General features: G+C 40.0%; 1 protein-coding gene across 1 annotated transcript in view; it reads left to right on the top strand.

Moving 5' to 3' along the window:
* ANO2 (anoctamin 2) overlaps positions 1 to 16158 on the top strand; it is a 187924-nt gene that overhangs the window by 59712 nt on the left and 112054 nt on the right. Inside the window, exons 11-12 of the mRNA XM_075418515.1 lie at positions 12726 to 12860; positions 15422 to 15582. Coding sequence (XP_075274630.1) covers positions 12726 to 12860; positions 15422 to 15582 — 296 coding nt within the window. The remainder of the gene's footprint in view (positions 1 to 12725; positions 12861 to 15421; positions 15583 to 16158) is intronic.

The following is a 16158-nucleotide window of genomic DNA, read 5'->3' as shown; positions in this document are numbered from 1 at the left end:
TTAATACAAAATTACCTTGCCCTAGGGGAAGTCAAGCAGAGCTAGCTGATTTTTAATTGTGGAGGAGCTTGTCTTAACATTAGTGCTTCTAAAAGGTCCAAGCTCATCAGCTCCTTCTAACGCATTGCATTTTTCATATTTTCAGTTCTATTTCTTACTGCTAGGACTTCGCCTAACTTCTTAATAACTAGCAGGCTACATTGCCTATAGCATGATTACTTTCAAAGCTCCAAGTGCCTGTATATGTTTATCTTGCTGTAAAGCCTAAAACTGGGAAGACATGGCCATTGTAAAGATTACAATTATGTATACAATAATTCTTTTTGCAGGAGCAGGTGGAAAGGGTGTTAAGCAATATTATTTATAGTGTATAGCATGTAAATCAAAACTTGGGAGTTTCTGTTACTCAAACTGTCTGCCTAATATATTTCTTCCCTCCTACTTCTAACTATGTTTTTCTTTTGTATGGAAAATTGTTTCAGCTTTGTGTGTAATGAATTCTGGCCCTTCATTGCAGCGTGCCCATGCTGAACCTGCTCTTGACCAAACAGTCACCAGTTGCCCCACCGTTCCTGCATTTGAATGCTGCCTTCCTAAAGCAGAGCAGCCTGTAGCTTTCTCTTCCTGGCAGTTTTAAAAGCGATGACAGACCTATGATATCCCGAAGTTTGATTGTCCCAGCTCTGGATGCTGTTTCCTTTACTTTCAGTGTCTTGGGGTCTGTGTAGTTCAGTGTTTAACGTAAGCAATCAGGCCCCAAAAGTGTTATTACTGGTTTGCCTTTTTTGCTTTTTTCTTCTTTCATCAATATTCACCACAGAAAACAAAATAGGTAGATGTGCTTATCCTGCTTAGGTTAGTGTAGTTTTAAAGGAGCAATAAAATAAGAAAGGAGGAATTCTACTGAAATGGTGTTTTTATTGTCTTTGGAGATAAGTGTTTATTCCTTGGCAAAAGTGTGGTTAAGATCAGTTTCTGGTACAGCATTCCCCTAAATGTAGCCATCTATCCTGCCTAATATGTCAATGAATCATTGCTTTTTTCACCACCATTCTTTGTATCCACATCTTCATCACTGGAGAGAGAACATTTGTCTCCACATACTGTCTAGAACTCCACGAACTTAAAGGTCTGTGGTGCCCTCCCTAATTCCAGAGGTACACTCAAATGTTGTTCAGTTATTGTTTATGCTAACTTTGGGGTCATTGATCCTCAAAGTGCAGATTGGATTCCCTGTCACTCTTCTGTTATTATTGTGAATTAGCATAACCAAATGTCTGAACTTTGCTTTTTATGCAATGTAACTACTTTGGCAGAAGGCAACCTGGTAATAAGTGGTGATCTCACAGGGGCTGAACAGCCCTCTCTTAACGCTTGCCTCAGAGCTAAGCCTGATCAGTCCAGACTAATATTTTGGGACAGATAGATATATACACAGTATATACAGTGCCCCGCTCTGTAGTGGGCTGGCTGACACAGCAGGTCAGTCTTACGGTTCCCAAATTTGCAACAAATACCTGTATCTTTTCTGAAAGCCAGGTTTCAAAGCAGGGGACAGTGCGGCCTGCCCCCCATTCACAGCCAACAGACTGAGAGCAGTGAGCTCCCTTCACACCCTCCCGCTGCCAGGCTCACGTGGCTGTCACCAGCTTCCGTAAGGCTGCATCGAGAAAAGAAAACTCCACCATAGTGGACGTGCAGAATACTATACAGTTCCTAATGCCTGGAGAATAGTTGTGTTATGATCTTATCTCTCTGCTGAAAGTCCAGTTCTGTGCTCCCCAGGTCAAGAAAGATGAGGAGCTACTGGAGAGAGTCCAGAGGAGGGCTGCAAGGATGATGAGGGGTCTGAAGCATCTCTCCTATGAGGAAAGGCTGAGGGAGCTGGGCTTGTTCAGCCTGAGGAAGAGAAGGCTGAGAGGGGACCTAATAAATGCTTATAAATATCTGAAGGGTGGGTGTCAGGAGGATGGGGCCAGACTCTTTTCAGTGGTGCCCAGCAACAGGACAAGGGGCAGCGGGCACAAACTGAAGCAGAGGAAGTTCCAGCTGAACATGAGGAAGAACTTCTTCCCTCTGAGGGTGACGGAGCACTGGTACAGCCTGCCCAGGGAGGTTGTGGAGTCTCCTCTGGAGATATTCAAGACCCGCCTGGACAAGGTCCTGTGCAGCCTGCTGTAGGTGACCCTGCTTTGGCAGGAGGGTTGGACTAGATGACCCACAGAGGTCCCTTTTAACCCCTACCATTCTGTGATTCTGTGAAGCAACTGATAGGTCAAGTGGTTATGTACTGCCTTCTGAGTAAGATATCACTTATAGTGTGGGGTCCCTACCCTATTACAATGAGGAGCTTTTATCTACCTGACATTTTGATTCCTTATTTAACATAAACACCTTTTCAGTGGAAACCAATTGATTATTTTCTTTTGTAGCCCCTTTTATTCACTGTGTGCCAGTGGGGTGCTCCTCGTGTTTTGGGGGTCCCTTTCCCTTTGAGGGAGGAGTGAGTTTGCTTTCTTTTTGGGTATTAGTGATCAGTGTGTTGAGTGTTGTAATTCCCCCCTTAGTCTGGTGAATTACTGTAGCATTCTTGTGAGATGATACTGATTCATGGGATCCTGGAGAGGGGCCCCTTATGTGGGTAATGACAGTAAAAAACAACTTCTTGGTAAAGAACTAATGACTCAGTTCCCATACAGAAACATGGGAACACGATGCAATTCTTCCCTGACTGTCTTTAGGAGGCATATCTTCAGGCTTCACAAAGGTGCAAGAAATTGTTTATTAGGAAAAAGAGATAACAGCTTTAAGCTTGGGAAAGTGCAGTAATCAAACAAACATAGTATCAAGTAGAAAAATGCCCATGAGCTCTACCAGTAACTTTGGCGGTAGTCCATCTAGCTCCTTTCCAGACCTCTGCTGAGAATGTGCCTGAGGCAATAATCTGAGCATATCTTCTCACTGTAACTCTTTTGCAATTTGAGTCCAACATCTTTTTATAGTTCCAAGGAACTCTACAACAAAAATTCAGTCCCATTATGGGGTACGTTCAACTAACAGTTCATCATCATTAAAGCACTAGGTACAGTGGGAAGTGCTATGCCAACATCCACTCAGCCTTGATGTTGTGCTTTGTGCCAGTTTTTACAGCAGAAGGTTCCTGAAGGAAGCCAGAAGCAGGTGGGACCCTGGAGCAGAGTCCTAGCTGTTGAGAAAAGAAGCTTTCTTCATCGTTGTAATTCCTTCCCCTTTCCTGTGTCTGTGTGAGATCATAACCGCTCACGACCCCAGTTTATTTATGAATAGGCTTTTGTCCACTGAATGGACTGCATATTAGATGCTTGATGCTAGGACAGACCTTCTCATCTGCAATTAGAGGGAGTTTCCCCTCCACCTCTTGAACTTCTAATCACAGGGCTTCCGCAAGTGTTCCAGCCTGTGTTTATTGCAAAGCAGAGGGTTTTTGCTGATGGTGCATAAATCGCTGAAGAATTTGTATTGAATTATTCTGCTGGATGCAGGACTGTGACTGGAGTGAGATGATTTACTTAGAGCTCTGACTTTGCCAGTCCTGTAGGAAGTGGTTCTCTCTCTGTCTGTTTTGGCCAGAGCTTGGTCTTATTTATTGGTGCTTGTATGAGAGATGGAATTTTAAACCAGTAAGCTTGTATTGCAGTGCTGAGGAAAACCGTATCCCTGCTTTCTGCTAAACATAATTCCCATGCTTTGGGTCACTGTCTGAGCACTACGATCCTCATTATCATCCAGATTCTTCACTCCTTCGGTGGGGTTTTCAAAAGCTAGATCCAGCAAAGGATGTACACATCTACCTCAGGACTTATGCAAAGCCAAGGCTCTGAAGATTGAGGTTGCTTCTGCACAGCTTCCTGATGCCTCCTCCTTGGATTGTGTAGTTTTGCAGGCAGTTCAAGTCTGGTTTTATCTGCCTGCAGAACTGTCTCAGGCGAAGTTCTGTACTGCCTGTTGGTAGGTCCCAATCCAACAGGTATCTTTGGAGGTGATATCAGTGTATTTTGATAAGAAATGAAAGTTTGTTGTTTCAGACTGGAGAAGCAAAAGCCAGAGGTGTGAGACCACATTGAAACAAAAGAGAAAGTCCTGCACATTTTTATATACACACATAGAAATATTTGTAGGCATCTAGAGGTGTATATGGCTCGTAACTGCAGGGAGTAGAAAACAGTTACTGCATTTGTGTGGTTACAGTTCTGCTTGTCACTCTTGTAAAACTGCTCTTGACATCTTAAACTCAATAGGAAGTTCTGGCTATGGCATGCTAGGGTGAGAGGAGGTGCTTTTCTGACTCACTGAGCGCTGATCAGGGATTAAGACCAACACTTGCCATCTGGTTTAAAGGTATACCCCACCCCAATATTAAGATGCTTTGTATGAGGATCCTGTCTGTCTCTGTACAAAAGTTACATTAGAACAGACTGTAGCTTTGTCTGATCCAGTGACCTGTTTCCAACAGTGGACAAAACCAAGATGGCAAGTGAAGACATTAAGAACCAGGCGCCATGTAACAAGTATGCCCAGAAAACACCCGCATAAAGAAGGTTTCCAACATAAGAAATCTTTGAACTTCTACAGTCAGTACAGAAAACAGAAAAACAAACATTTTAATGCAATAATTGAGCAGATGATTGCTACTGTTGTGTATTACTTGTCCATTAATTGCAGTCTCAGAAGTCTTGAGTACTTACAGTTTAAATTTTAGTTAAAGAAGAAAGTTCTGTAACCCTTTTATTGTCTCAAAATGCCAAGAGGCAAGTCTTGCTATCTCAATATGTGACTAAAAGAGAATTTATTGTACATGTCTTTTATTGGAAATTACGCATCTCTTTCTCAGCCACTAGATGGTGCCTGTCTGACAGTAGTCATACAGTGCAAGTACCTGCAAGTGCTTACTAAAGCAAATACGTGAAATGAATCCAGACTCTGTAGTAAGGCTTAGCTATATAAATTTGAAAAGCAAGAAGTCTTTCATGAAATATTGGTTATTTTAAATCAAAGTTATTTATGAAAAGAAGTCAGTATTTAATCTTCAAACTCTGTAAACCTGGATGATGAAAATCGTGCAAATTATCTTTTGAAAACTGAAGATTAAGAAAGCGATAAAATATCAGTGCCCTCACATTTGTTCAAGGTGAAAACTTGGGCAAACATCTCATTTGCAAGTAAAGAAAAGCCAGAAAAGCAAGTCATATTAGGTGTTAAAAAATAGGAAGAAAAAGATTAGCTGACCTCCCTGCCAGTCTAAAAGAATGGCTGATTCACTGTGTCATATTAAATAGGTTGCTCCGTATTTGTAGGAGCTTGTAGATTTTATTATAAGAGAAAATATTGTATGTATACCTGAATTAATGATTTGTTTCTTATACAAAGCGTCACTTGGTGTGCTGAAGTATTTATGAAGTGAAACTATTTTCTTCCTCATAGGTAACCTCTATTGACTTACAGTGGTATTGACTCAGCCTCAGGTAGCCAGGCTACTTGCTGTGGATTTTTAGTTTGCCAGGTTTGGAGGGTTACTGACATTTTTGAATGCTAAAGTATGCTAAAGAATAAAGTAAAGAAAGATAAAGAGGGACACTGAGTGTACATAGGTTGTCTAATGCATGAGTTCTTAGAAGTGATGGGACAAACACTGCAATACTACTCCTGCTGAGAATGTGTCTGGTAAGTAAGGTGTGCTATGGCTACTGGAATCTCAGAGACAAGTAGAACTTTTGTAGGCAAAGAACAGGACAGGCAAAGCAGACACCAACAGAATAATGTAATCAGGCACTTCATGCTTCAAACACTACAGAAGGTTAAGAACTGCTATTACTGCACCTAAAGAGCTATGTATAAGTACATTATTATTTTTATGTTCCTGCAAATCACATTGTCTTCGTGTCTAGCTCTCTGATACAAGATCTCTTTAACCGTGGGGATCTGGACACTTTACAAAGACCATGCAAAAATCTGAAAATACTCTTTAGAAACACTGAAGCTTTGTATTCTCCCATAACAGAGAGTAGAATGCAGTTAGAGTGCTTCTGACTAACCAGTGTCACGTTTCTTGCTTATACAGTTATTAGGTAGTTAGCCTTAATTTCTTTCTCAGTCACATTGCAGGTCTACTTATTATGCTTCTACTATTTTTTGTGTTATAGTCAGTAAACAAAGGCTTTTTTCAGTTTCTAATCCGTCACCGCAAACGATGCCCTTTCAGTTGTATTCTGACAATTTCTTGGAATGGAAGCAGTAAGGTTTGTGAATCTATGAAGCTCAGCAAGTGGCTTGTCCTGGTTTTATTTCTTTGTGGGGTAAGGTTTGATCTTTTGCTATTTTGAATGGCAGTTAACACACTAATTCTGTGGGTTTTCTTCTAGACATTTTTCCAAGGTTTGTGAATACATTAGAATTTGAGAATTTGGATATTCGCTTCCGCCACACACATCGTCTTCTCACTAAATAGTAACCTCTTACTGTGTTGAATTGTACTTATTTGTTAAGAGCCGAGAGACTAGGGGAAAACATAGTTCCACAGCTAAGTGAATTTCAAAATTTCTGTCCTCTGAGGAGCTGCAGTAGTTTGACAGTGTTTTTTTGTCCTGTAATGTATCAGAAGTAGTATTTCACAGTGCCTTGGAAGAAAACGTATAGGTGGCTGGTATAAACTGTAATTTAGGCAGGTTTGGCTCCAGACTTCAGGTACCACTGGAGGAGACAGCAAATATTTGTTAACGAATATTTTGAAACAAGACCTTTAACTAAAAGGGCTTCATTAAATGGCACTTGTGGCATCTTGCTTTGTTCTACTTTCAGGCAAAAAAGGGTCAGATTCTCAGTTTCTCTGTTGGTCTTTGGTGAAAGGTCTCAGTCAGAAGCACTGCAGATAACTCCGTGCATTACTTGGTAGAGAAACTACACAGGGTATGAAGACTTTGTTGGAAATTAAAAGATAGGCTGTGGCTCCAAACTTGTTTCCAGGTCTTACTGATCTGGTACCAAGTCTTCCAAAGTGAATGAGGGACATATGCAGATGCAGGCACAAAGATGAACCTTAGAGCTAGCTTTCAACATTTAGGGTTTGATTTAGGATTCTTGGACTGGCGCATCAACTATTTTAGCAAACACCCTCATAATCAATCTCTCCTGCTTGGTCTTGATCTTTATCTCCAGTTTAGGGACAACCATGTGCTCTTACCTTGGACAGAGGCTCCTTTATTTGTTTTCTGTATGCAGAACCAGTTGGCCTTTCTCTTTCCTTCCTCAGACTCAGCTGCATTGTAATTTAGCTGAGTATCTGTAGTTGGGTTTTTTTATCCTCTTAAAATTTTAATAAAAAAAGTTTTTCAGTCTCTTGGCAACTTGTTCCAAGGGGGGTTGTCTTCTGCCAGGACCTTTCTTGGCTTCCGTATTGCTCCATTTGGTGCACTCTCTGTATATCTGGATTTAGCATTGATATGTTTCTTCCTGGGACTGTCTGGATAGAATATGTGCGTATATGCTGTCAGGCACAAACATGGTAGAAATCTCTGGGATCTTTGGATGCGTAGCAGCTTCAGTGCTGCTGCTGAGCAGTAATTCTACCCAGGTGTCCCAGATGGTTGTAATAAATACTTGAATTCTGCCCTGAGAAAATTTTCAAGTGGAGAAAAAATGACAAATCCATAAAAGTTTGGACATAGGCTAGTCTACCTGGAGTGAAATGGTGGGGTATAAAGAGATGTTACATCCTGTTCCTGATTTTGTTATAATGTCTGAGGTTTTCTCTATACTTCAGCAGTTTTTAAACTAGCTTTGGTAGCAGAGATGTTTTGACATGAAACTACGCTTTGAGAGGACTAGTTGTCCTTTCCCTTAACAGTAGAAACACCATAATTTTGTCCACAGACTGTGCAAATACATTTATTTTAAAGACGTAAGTAATACACATGACTTGTTTGACCATTTGCACGGGGGAAAGCATACCAAATAAGTAGCTGTAAATCGGGTTTTTTTTTTAATAGAAACTATTCCACCACCATAGGAGTGGTGGAATGAGTTGTGCCAAACGTGAAATAACAGCTGGGCTAGAATGGGCTTTGGAAATGAAAAAAATGAAGAGTTTTGAACAGATTTCCCAGTTAGGTGACTCAGTGTCCACAGCGTCTTTTCCTCGCTTTTTTAACTTTGTTCCTGAACAACTCCAGAGTTCTTTCCAGCGTGTGTCATGCACCACATGCTTTCTTTGCATTCCAGGTATCCCACACTTATTTTCACAGAGTCGAAAGCTAAGGAGTTTTTTTTGTTTTCTCTTTCTCCCCTCTTCCCCAAATCTTAGTCTATTTATAAATTGCACGACTTGGCATGGAAGCACTGTGACCAACGTGCAAGCATAGAGTATAATTATCAGTTATTCTTTTTGATCTCGGTTTGGCAACCTGACAGACAGAAGTGCATTGCAGATGTCTGGTTCAAGTGTTATATGGGTGAAGCGGAGGGAATTGAGTAAACATTTTCACTGTGGCCTTCCCAGTACTTCTTACTCTAACTCTGTCATGAGAGGGAATATACTTTCTACAGGTGGTTTTTGATGTTGTTGTTGTTTTTTAATGCTGTTTCTGATAATTTTTTTGATCTTGGGAAGTTATGAGAAACTGTGACTTTTTTTCAGCTTCTGAAGAATTTATGGATGACTTGGCCAAATCTTTCCTTAGAGACATGATTCTTACTGAAGAGAACTTAGTGCTTGGTAGGTGGCCTTTGAACCAGCATTCAGAAATTCTTCCGAAGTGAAAGGCGCAGAATAAAGCCTTAGACTTTAACAACACGCAGAACAAAATGCTTGGCTGCTGATTCTAATAGGAGCAGCACACATTTATTATCAAAACCATTTGCCCATTGGTTTGGATGAGAACTGATGTCCTCATTGCATGTGTGTATATAAAGGGTCATTTCTCTACATTAGCATACAGCTAAAGTGGAAATAAAGCTCGCACGATGCAGGGGGCATACTGTTTTTGTGGCAGTCTGCAGTGGGCCATCCATGAGCATGTTTTGTAAAGGATTAGTCTTTAGCTTTGTCTGGATATACATGAACTGGCTGGGAGTTAGCTGCTGAGATAGGGCAAAACTCTCATCTCAGTTCTCTTTTTCCATGCCAGCATAAATCATGAGTAATTCCTTGTGTATAAGAAAATAAGACTGGTTTTATTGAACGTGATTAAGAGAAGATGCCAAGTTCTTGTTGTAAATATACAAAAACTCGTAAAAAATCCTTTTCTTGACGTACATTTTACTCTACCCTTGAAGAATACGGTTTTTTTACTTGTCATTCACTGCAATCTTTCTAATTTTTTTTCCTTTCAGTGTGAAACTAGAGGGGCTAGTATGTCCACATTTGAGAAAATTTATCATTCTGCTTTCAAAGTGAAATAACCTTGCGATTTGCTAGCATGGAACTATTGACTTGAGTAGGGGTGGAATGATTTCAAATCTTGTAAAATTATGCCAGCGTGCCTTTCTTTGGAGATTTTTAGAAGGGTGCTAGAAAGAAACCTACCTCATGTTATTTTTAAGATTTGAGCCAAAAATCACTGAATCCAGCTGTGGCTGCAGTAGATGTTGTCACAGGTGTTTTCAGAAGCTTGACTCCTGTTCAGAGCAATGGGAGAACATGTCTTGGGACACATCAAAAAATGAAGAAGCATGTCCACATCCTGTTTTGCTAGCTTGATAAACTCGGATTTAAATTTGTCGTCATGCTTCCAAGCACTGTCATTGCTTGTCCTTAGATTATTTCATTTTCTGGCACATTGATGGACCGAGCTGATGGTCCTAATTATTTTTCTTTTTCAAAAAGAGTCAAGCCACAGAACATTGTGCAGTTTTCCTCTTGGCGACTGCTTTTTTCCATACTGCCAGGACATTTTTGAGCTCTTCTCACTTTCTCGTGGCATGGATGCAAATAGCAACCCTGTGCTTTATAGGTTACAGATCGCATTTGTCACTGGAAGGCTTAAAAATTCTAGAGGAAGCCTCATGAACTATAAGCTTCAACTCCATTGACTCTGGTCAGCTGGTCTTTAATGCTTCTAGGATCTGAACACTGTATGTGCTAATTTGTGGCCCTTTGTCAAAACAATAGATGGTTTAGAACAGCTCAGATTGTGGTCTGTTTTTCATGTCTTCTTTGACCTCTTTGGAGCGCTGTACTAGCTCTGCATGTTTCCCAACTCTGCAAATAAGGAAGGAGTGAGAAGACAGATAACCAGAATAATTCCCCTCTCCTCCTTCTTGTTCCATGTTGTTAGGATGTGTTCAGTGATGTCTGCCTTACTGTCAGATGCAAGGTGTGTCACTTCCCAATCAGGAGGAACCTTGAGAGATAATTGAATCTCCCTCTCTTCCTGTGCTGCTCCAAGGCCATTGCTGCTGTTTGTTGACTCACACAGGAGACCTGAAGAAAAGCTACGGGCCATCTGATTATTTCTATATTTTAATCAAGTTTTTCCTCCCTCACTTTGTATTTAAAAAAAATATTCAAAAAACAACAAAGATGAAAATAAAGAAAAACCGCTTCCCAAGAATTGTGTCTAAAATTACCTGGCATAAGCCAGGTTACAGGGTAGTCCCACAGTGTTGGGATTATATTTACTAAATGAACATTTAAGTTTGTCATCTATATCATATTTCCTTATATTCTCTACAAATGTGATAATCCATTGTCCCAAGGTTCTTAAAAACTATGCTGTGTGAGTATAGAGTCACTAATCTGATATATGTTATTTAAAGACTGGTCGCTGCAAATAGTATTCCCATTCTGACTTGTGCAAGTTGTCTTTCTGAAATGAAAGAGAATCATACATCTAATTAAGTTATTGTCATTCGAGTCCCTCTGTCACGATTCCACTTGTGGTGTTTGGTACTTCACACAGTCTGTTGCTTGTGACAGCCCTGCAAATGTCAGCTGTAGGGTCTGTATTCCTTTCCCAGAAGAATCCTGAGATTTCCCTCACTTTTGTGCTGGTTCTCCAAGTTATGGCATCCCGTGATACTGAAGATAATGTTGCCTGTGCATCACCTTAAAGTGCTTTTATTCTGTTTTCACTTTTATGATTGCACGTGCCCTTCCTAAAGGATAAGTGAGGTTGGTTAGACATAATTGAATATAGGCACTCATATAAGGCAACACTGAAATAAGTGTGACTGCACTGCCAGCTTTCCTGTGTAAGAGCCTAGGAATGTGAAGGTAGCTGCAGCTGTGATAGTGTGAGAACAGCAGAATCTGTAGTAATAAAAACCCCACTGTTGCTACCCTTACTCCTTTCATCTGACAAGGAAACTTGACTGTGGAGGCTTGTCTTGTTGTCCCATGGCTGTCTGCCTTGGCTGCACTCCTACCCCCGTCTCTCCTATGACAGGCACAGCCTGGCCCTGAGACCTAGTTTCTGGAGTGGAAAATTTCAGTTTTGCTTATGCTGCCGAAAGGACTTGAGCTCAGCTCTACAGACATAAAGATTTGTCATTAAATTCTGTCAGAATACAATTATATCTTTAAAAGAAATACTGGGCATCCAAAAATCTCATTTAACCATTTTCATTAGGAATAGTTTAAATCTGGGGTGCTAAGCTTGGGTAAAACCTTCCTAGTGTGAGTGAGTTCAGAACCAATCTCAGAGCGGGATTGTGCTCAGACTTTATGAGAAACAAATCCTGTCTTTCTTTTATTAGACACGTTATCCTGAAATTGTTTTTGTTCTTTCTACCACCGCAGCGTGAATGTATGTCTCACTGATTCAAGTACTATGTCATGCCCCCAGTTCTCTCTGTATAGCTGCTCTCTGTCCAGCATTCCTCCATCTCCTCTGGCTTGTGGAGTGTTTCTAACCATATAGCACTCTATCTAAATCTAGTCTCATTTTAATGATGGTGAGTTCCTGAGCTCTCTGAAGCTCTTGGTGTTTTGCAATATTTGTAATCATTCCTAACAGTACTTTGGAATGCTCAGTGAGTTTCATCTATGTTTAGTTTACTCCTTGCAGTGTGATTCATGAAGATGTCGGGCTGAGTACTAGTGCATATTTATCAACATCTACAATGAAACTGTTCCTCAGAGCAGAAACTGTTTTTTCAAACCAGCTGTCCAGAGACTGTTAACCTGTCAAAAATATTTATGCTTTCTGAAAAGCCAGTGCTAAGTGTGCAAGTAAACCTTCCTGGTTTAAAAGAAATTCAAGATTACTGTTCTTTTAAGGTATCAGAGGATGTTGTCAGTATATTCCCATAGACGTAATTTCCATGACTTTTAGCAACTGAATCCAGGAGGACTACAGAGGCAAAGAATGATGGCATATCTAAATACTCTTTTGAAGAGCTGAATCCTCTCCCATGTTTTCTGCTAAATATTTGGTTGAAATTCTGCTACTCTTGATGGAAGTGAGGAATATTTCATTGACATATTTAAGAGGTGCACAAGCTACAGTCTTCCCTGAGCAGATAGTAAGTGTGTATTATAATGATACAAGACTGTCTTTATCTTCTCAGAAAGTAGAACCCCAAACTACCCAAATCACTCCCTTCATTTGGTGATTCTGACTTCAAGATACTCTGGGTTTTCATCCATGTCTTTGACAATTAGTATTTTAGTTTTCAGGGATTGTTAAGAAGCTGTAAAATACATTTGAAAATTATACCATTGACGCATGCATTTTTTCTCTCTTCTTTTTCAGAAAGTATTTTGGAGAAAAGATAGGACTTTATTTTGCATGGCTGGGTTTGTATACAGAATTCCTCATTCCATCTTCAGTAGTCGGGATTATTGTATTTCTTTATGGATGTATAACCATTGAGAGTGACATTCCTAGGTAAGCTTCTCTGTGATCAATAATTAGTTACTGGAAAATTATAATATTGTGCCTTTTGTTCGTAATCCTTAGTAAGAATATTTGCTCTTAACATACCTGAAGAGCAGTGATGTATCATTAAAAACCCTGTGAGCATTAGAAATATGCATGTATTGAGTAGATAAGACATTTGAATGACACACATTTATTTGGCTGTTCAGTACTGCAGCTCCTGACGCAGAAATGTTCAGTGAGTCTACTGCATTATTGTAAGTTCTTTTTTATGACATCCTTTTGCTTTTTATGAATGCACATATCTCCACACTCACCCAGCAAGAAATCATGCAGGACCCACTGAAGTTGATGCAAATATATTGTCCGGTGCTCTTGGATTACTTTGAAAATCAAGCTATTTGCACAAGACGAACGACAATTAGCAGATTTAGCCTATTTGGTATCCACAACATTCTCCTTTTTGACAGTTACAAATAAGTGTTGAGTTTTGTGCTGTGTGTCCTGAGGGTGTTGTACTAAAGAAAACCTGCCAAACTGACACAGTGATGTTAATGTCTGCTTCTCAGTGAAAAAAGGACACTTCCTCTGTGTTATCTGTGTCTGATTGCTGGTGGAGACAGGATACTGGATCACTAGTTCTGCTGGTCAGACTCGTTGAGGCAGTCCCGGTATTCTCTCAAACAAACTGGCAACTTTTAAAGTGGATAACTACAGTAGGACATTTTTACTGATAGGTAAATGTTGAATAACAACACATCTGAGTCTGGATTTGTTTTCTTAGCTTGCTCTGAATGAATCTTGATGGGCTGTGCTTGTCTGTGGGAAAGCTTGTGGTAACATTTAAGCTGAAGTGAGATTTATGGCTAAGATGTATCTGCAGCACCCTCTACTGCCTTTTGAAGTAGAAGATAGCATTACTTTAAAGGTAGCTGGCAACAGCTGTATGCCTTTCAAATGATATAATATTAAACATATTGATACTGCAGTTTGAATAGTTCTTTTTTCATTTGAAGTCATAGAAAAACGCTATTTAATTATGATCAGTATAGGAACAATCATAATCACAAGAAGCCAGCTATCAGTGAAGCAATGTTGCAAGTGTTTCCTTAGCGCACACTCCTGGCAAGGAAACTTGAGCTGTGCACTACTCGTTCCACCTGAGTAAGACTGTGAAGGTATGAAGGTCTTTTGCATACAAACCTTATGAAAAAAACTGAAAGCCTACTCAGCAGTGTCAAGTAGGGTTTGGCTTGTTAAAGAGATAGTGATAATAATTTTTTAAAGATTTTTAGAACCTGAGTAAATGCATAGCGAATAAGACTAAGAATTAAAGTAGCAACTTTAAGGTGAAGATTTAAAAATCTGTAAGAAAGTCTCTTACCTCACATTTTCCAGAGGACAGCCGAACAAATGCTGTAAAATGAGGGAAAGGAAATACAACATAATATCTGAACATATGAGGCAGAAGTGGAAGCTTTCTAGTTTTTAGAAGTTTTACTTCTGGGGGGGCATTTTTCCTATTTTTTTTATTTTTTGAAAATTAGGTTAGCACTCTGTACTAGAAAAACAGGGAACTATGGAGACCAAGAATACCACATCCATATTCAGCATTCAGACTTGAGAACCCTGAAATGTAAAGGTATCTGATTTCCTGAAGCCACAGTGCGCAAAATATCTGAACACCCTTAAAACATATTAGCATAGGTGCCTAAAACAACAGCTCACACTTGGAAGAACTTAGACAAAACTTTATAGCAGATGGTGGTAGAGATGAGAATTGTTGTTAAATTGTATGCTGGGAAAACAACCGTTGCTTTTATAAATACCTCACAAATAAAATGCAGGGTAGAAGTGAATCTCGAAGTAAATATTTTGCAATATAACATCCTTGCTAAGAACAAGAGTCTTGGCTGCTGTAAGTCTTTTAAATTCAGTGCACATATGTCAGTTTGTAGCAAGACCTGGTGTATCTTGCCAGTGACGTTGCAGATTTATTTTGTCTGTGACACAGACCAACCAACATGCCTAGGTGCAGATTCTGGCTTTTATGCAGACTTCTATGACAAGTCCCGATACACAAAATAGCACGGTATATGACATGGATTTTTGTGCCACTATGTTAAAAATGTGTGTTTTGTCAAGGGCACAGAATTTCCTTTCAGCCACTTCAGAATTCTTTTTTATGAATTTAGATCTGATCTGTGTCAAATCATGTAACTGAGTGTAGAGATAGCAAATTCCACTTTGTGTTTTAATTATTTTCTTTTAGTGTGGTTAACCCCAGTTTTCAGTCATGCAGTCTTCACCAATTTGCTAATACAGTGCAGAGATTAGATTGGTTGCTGTGTTGCACTGTTTTTCTGTTGGTAAGCTGCCTATAAGTATTTTAATATTCCAGTGCATGGCAATGTACCTTGAAGAGACACATAGCTACTGTTTTCTGCAACTTCAAGCCACTTCTGTTGCAAATACCTTGTAATAGCTGTGAGGTGCTGCTGAATATTGCTGCTGTGTATCCCCTTTTCTGAGCAGTGATGCCCTAAGAAGTGTGCACTTGTCGTTCATAGTAAAGAAATGTGCGATCAACGCAATGCCTTCATCATGTGCCCCCTGTGTGACAAGTTCTGTGACTACTGGAACCTCAGCTCTGCGTGTGTTACTGCTCGAGCTAGCCACTTGTTTGACAACCCCGCCACAGTCTTCTTCTCCATCTTTATGGCTCTCTGGGGTGAGTGTTGCTTTGCGTGTTGACAGTGTCGTCTGATCTTTGGACTACTGGCAGAAATGAAAGCTGTGATGCACAGTAGTACAGCGTCGTAGCCTTACAGATAATAAAGTGCTGTTGGATTGAATGGGAAATGTACGACCTTGTGAAGCTGGCAAGCCTCAAAAGGCCAGCGAGGGGCTGTCTGTGCTGAGACTGGAGCGAGCAATATGACAAGGTATTCTGCTGTCAGTAGCAAGCTTTGGAATAAATGGAGAGGAGTTGGGTAGTTCAGGGAAGAAAAATGTGTCCTTTCTCCCTCCCCTGCCTTGTTTAAATGGCACTTCTAAGCTTTGCCGTGTTAACACCTTCTGCATTTGGGGCAGGAATGCATTTGGGGATTCGTATGGTGCAGGCAGCTGAAAGGGTTTAATTTAAGCACAGAGTGCACTTCCATGTGGGACAACTTAGTCACATAATTTTACCAAAACTTTATGGGATTCCAAGAACAATGGGACTATTATTGTTTTAATTATAATATGTTCTAAAGTATTCAGTTTAAACAAGGTTGGTTTTCTTTAATGGCAAATATACCCTGTC

This window comes from Opisthocomus hoazin, chromosome 1 (genome assembly GCF_030867145.1).
Source record: "Opisthocomus hoazin isolate bOpiHoa1 chromosome 1, bOpiHoa1.hap1, whole genome shotgun sequence".
NCBI lineage: Eukaryota > Metazoa > Chordata > Aves > Opisthocomiformes > Opisthocomidae > Opisthocomus > Opisthocomus hoazin.
The sequence above is the reverse complement of the archived record's forward strand: the minus strand, read 5'-3'. Positions and strand labels throughout refer to the sequence as shown.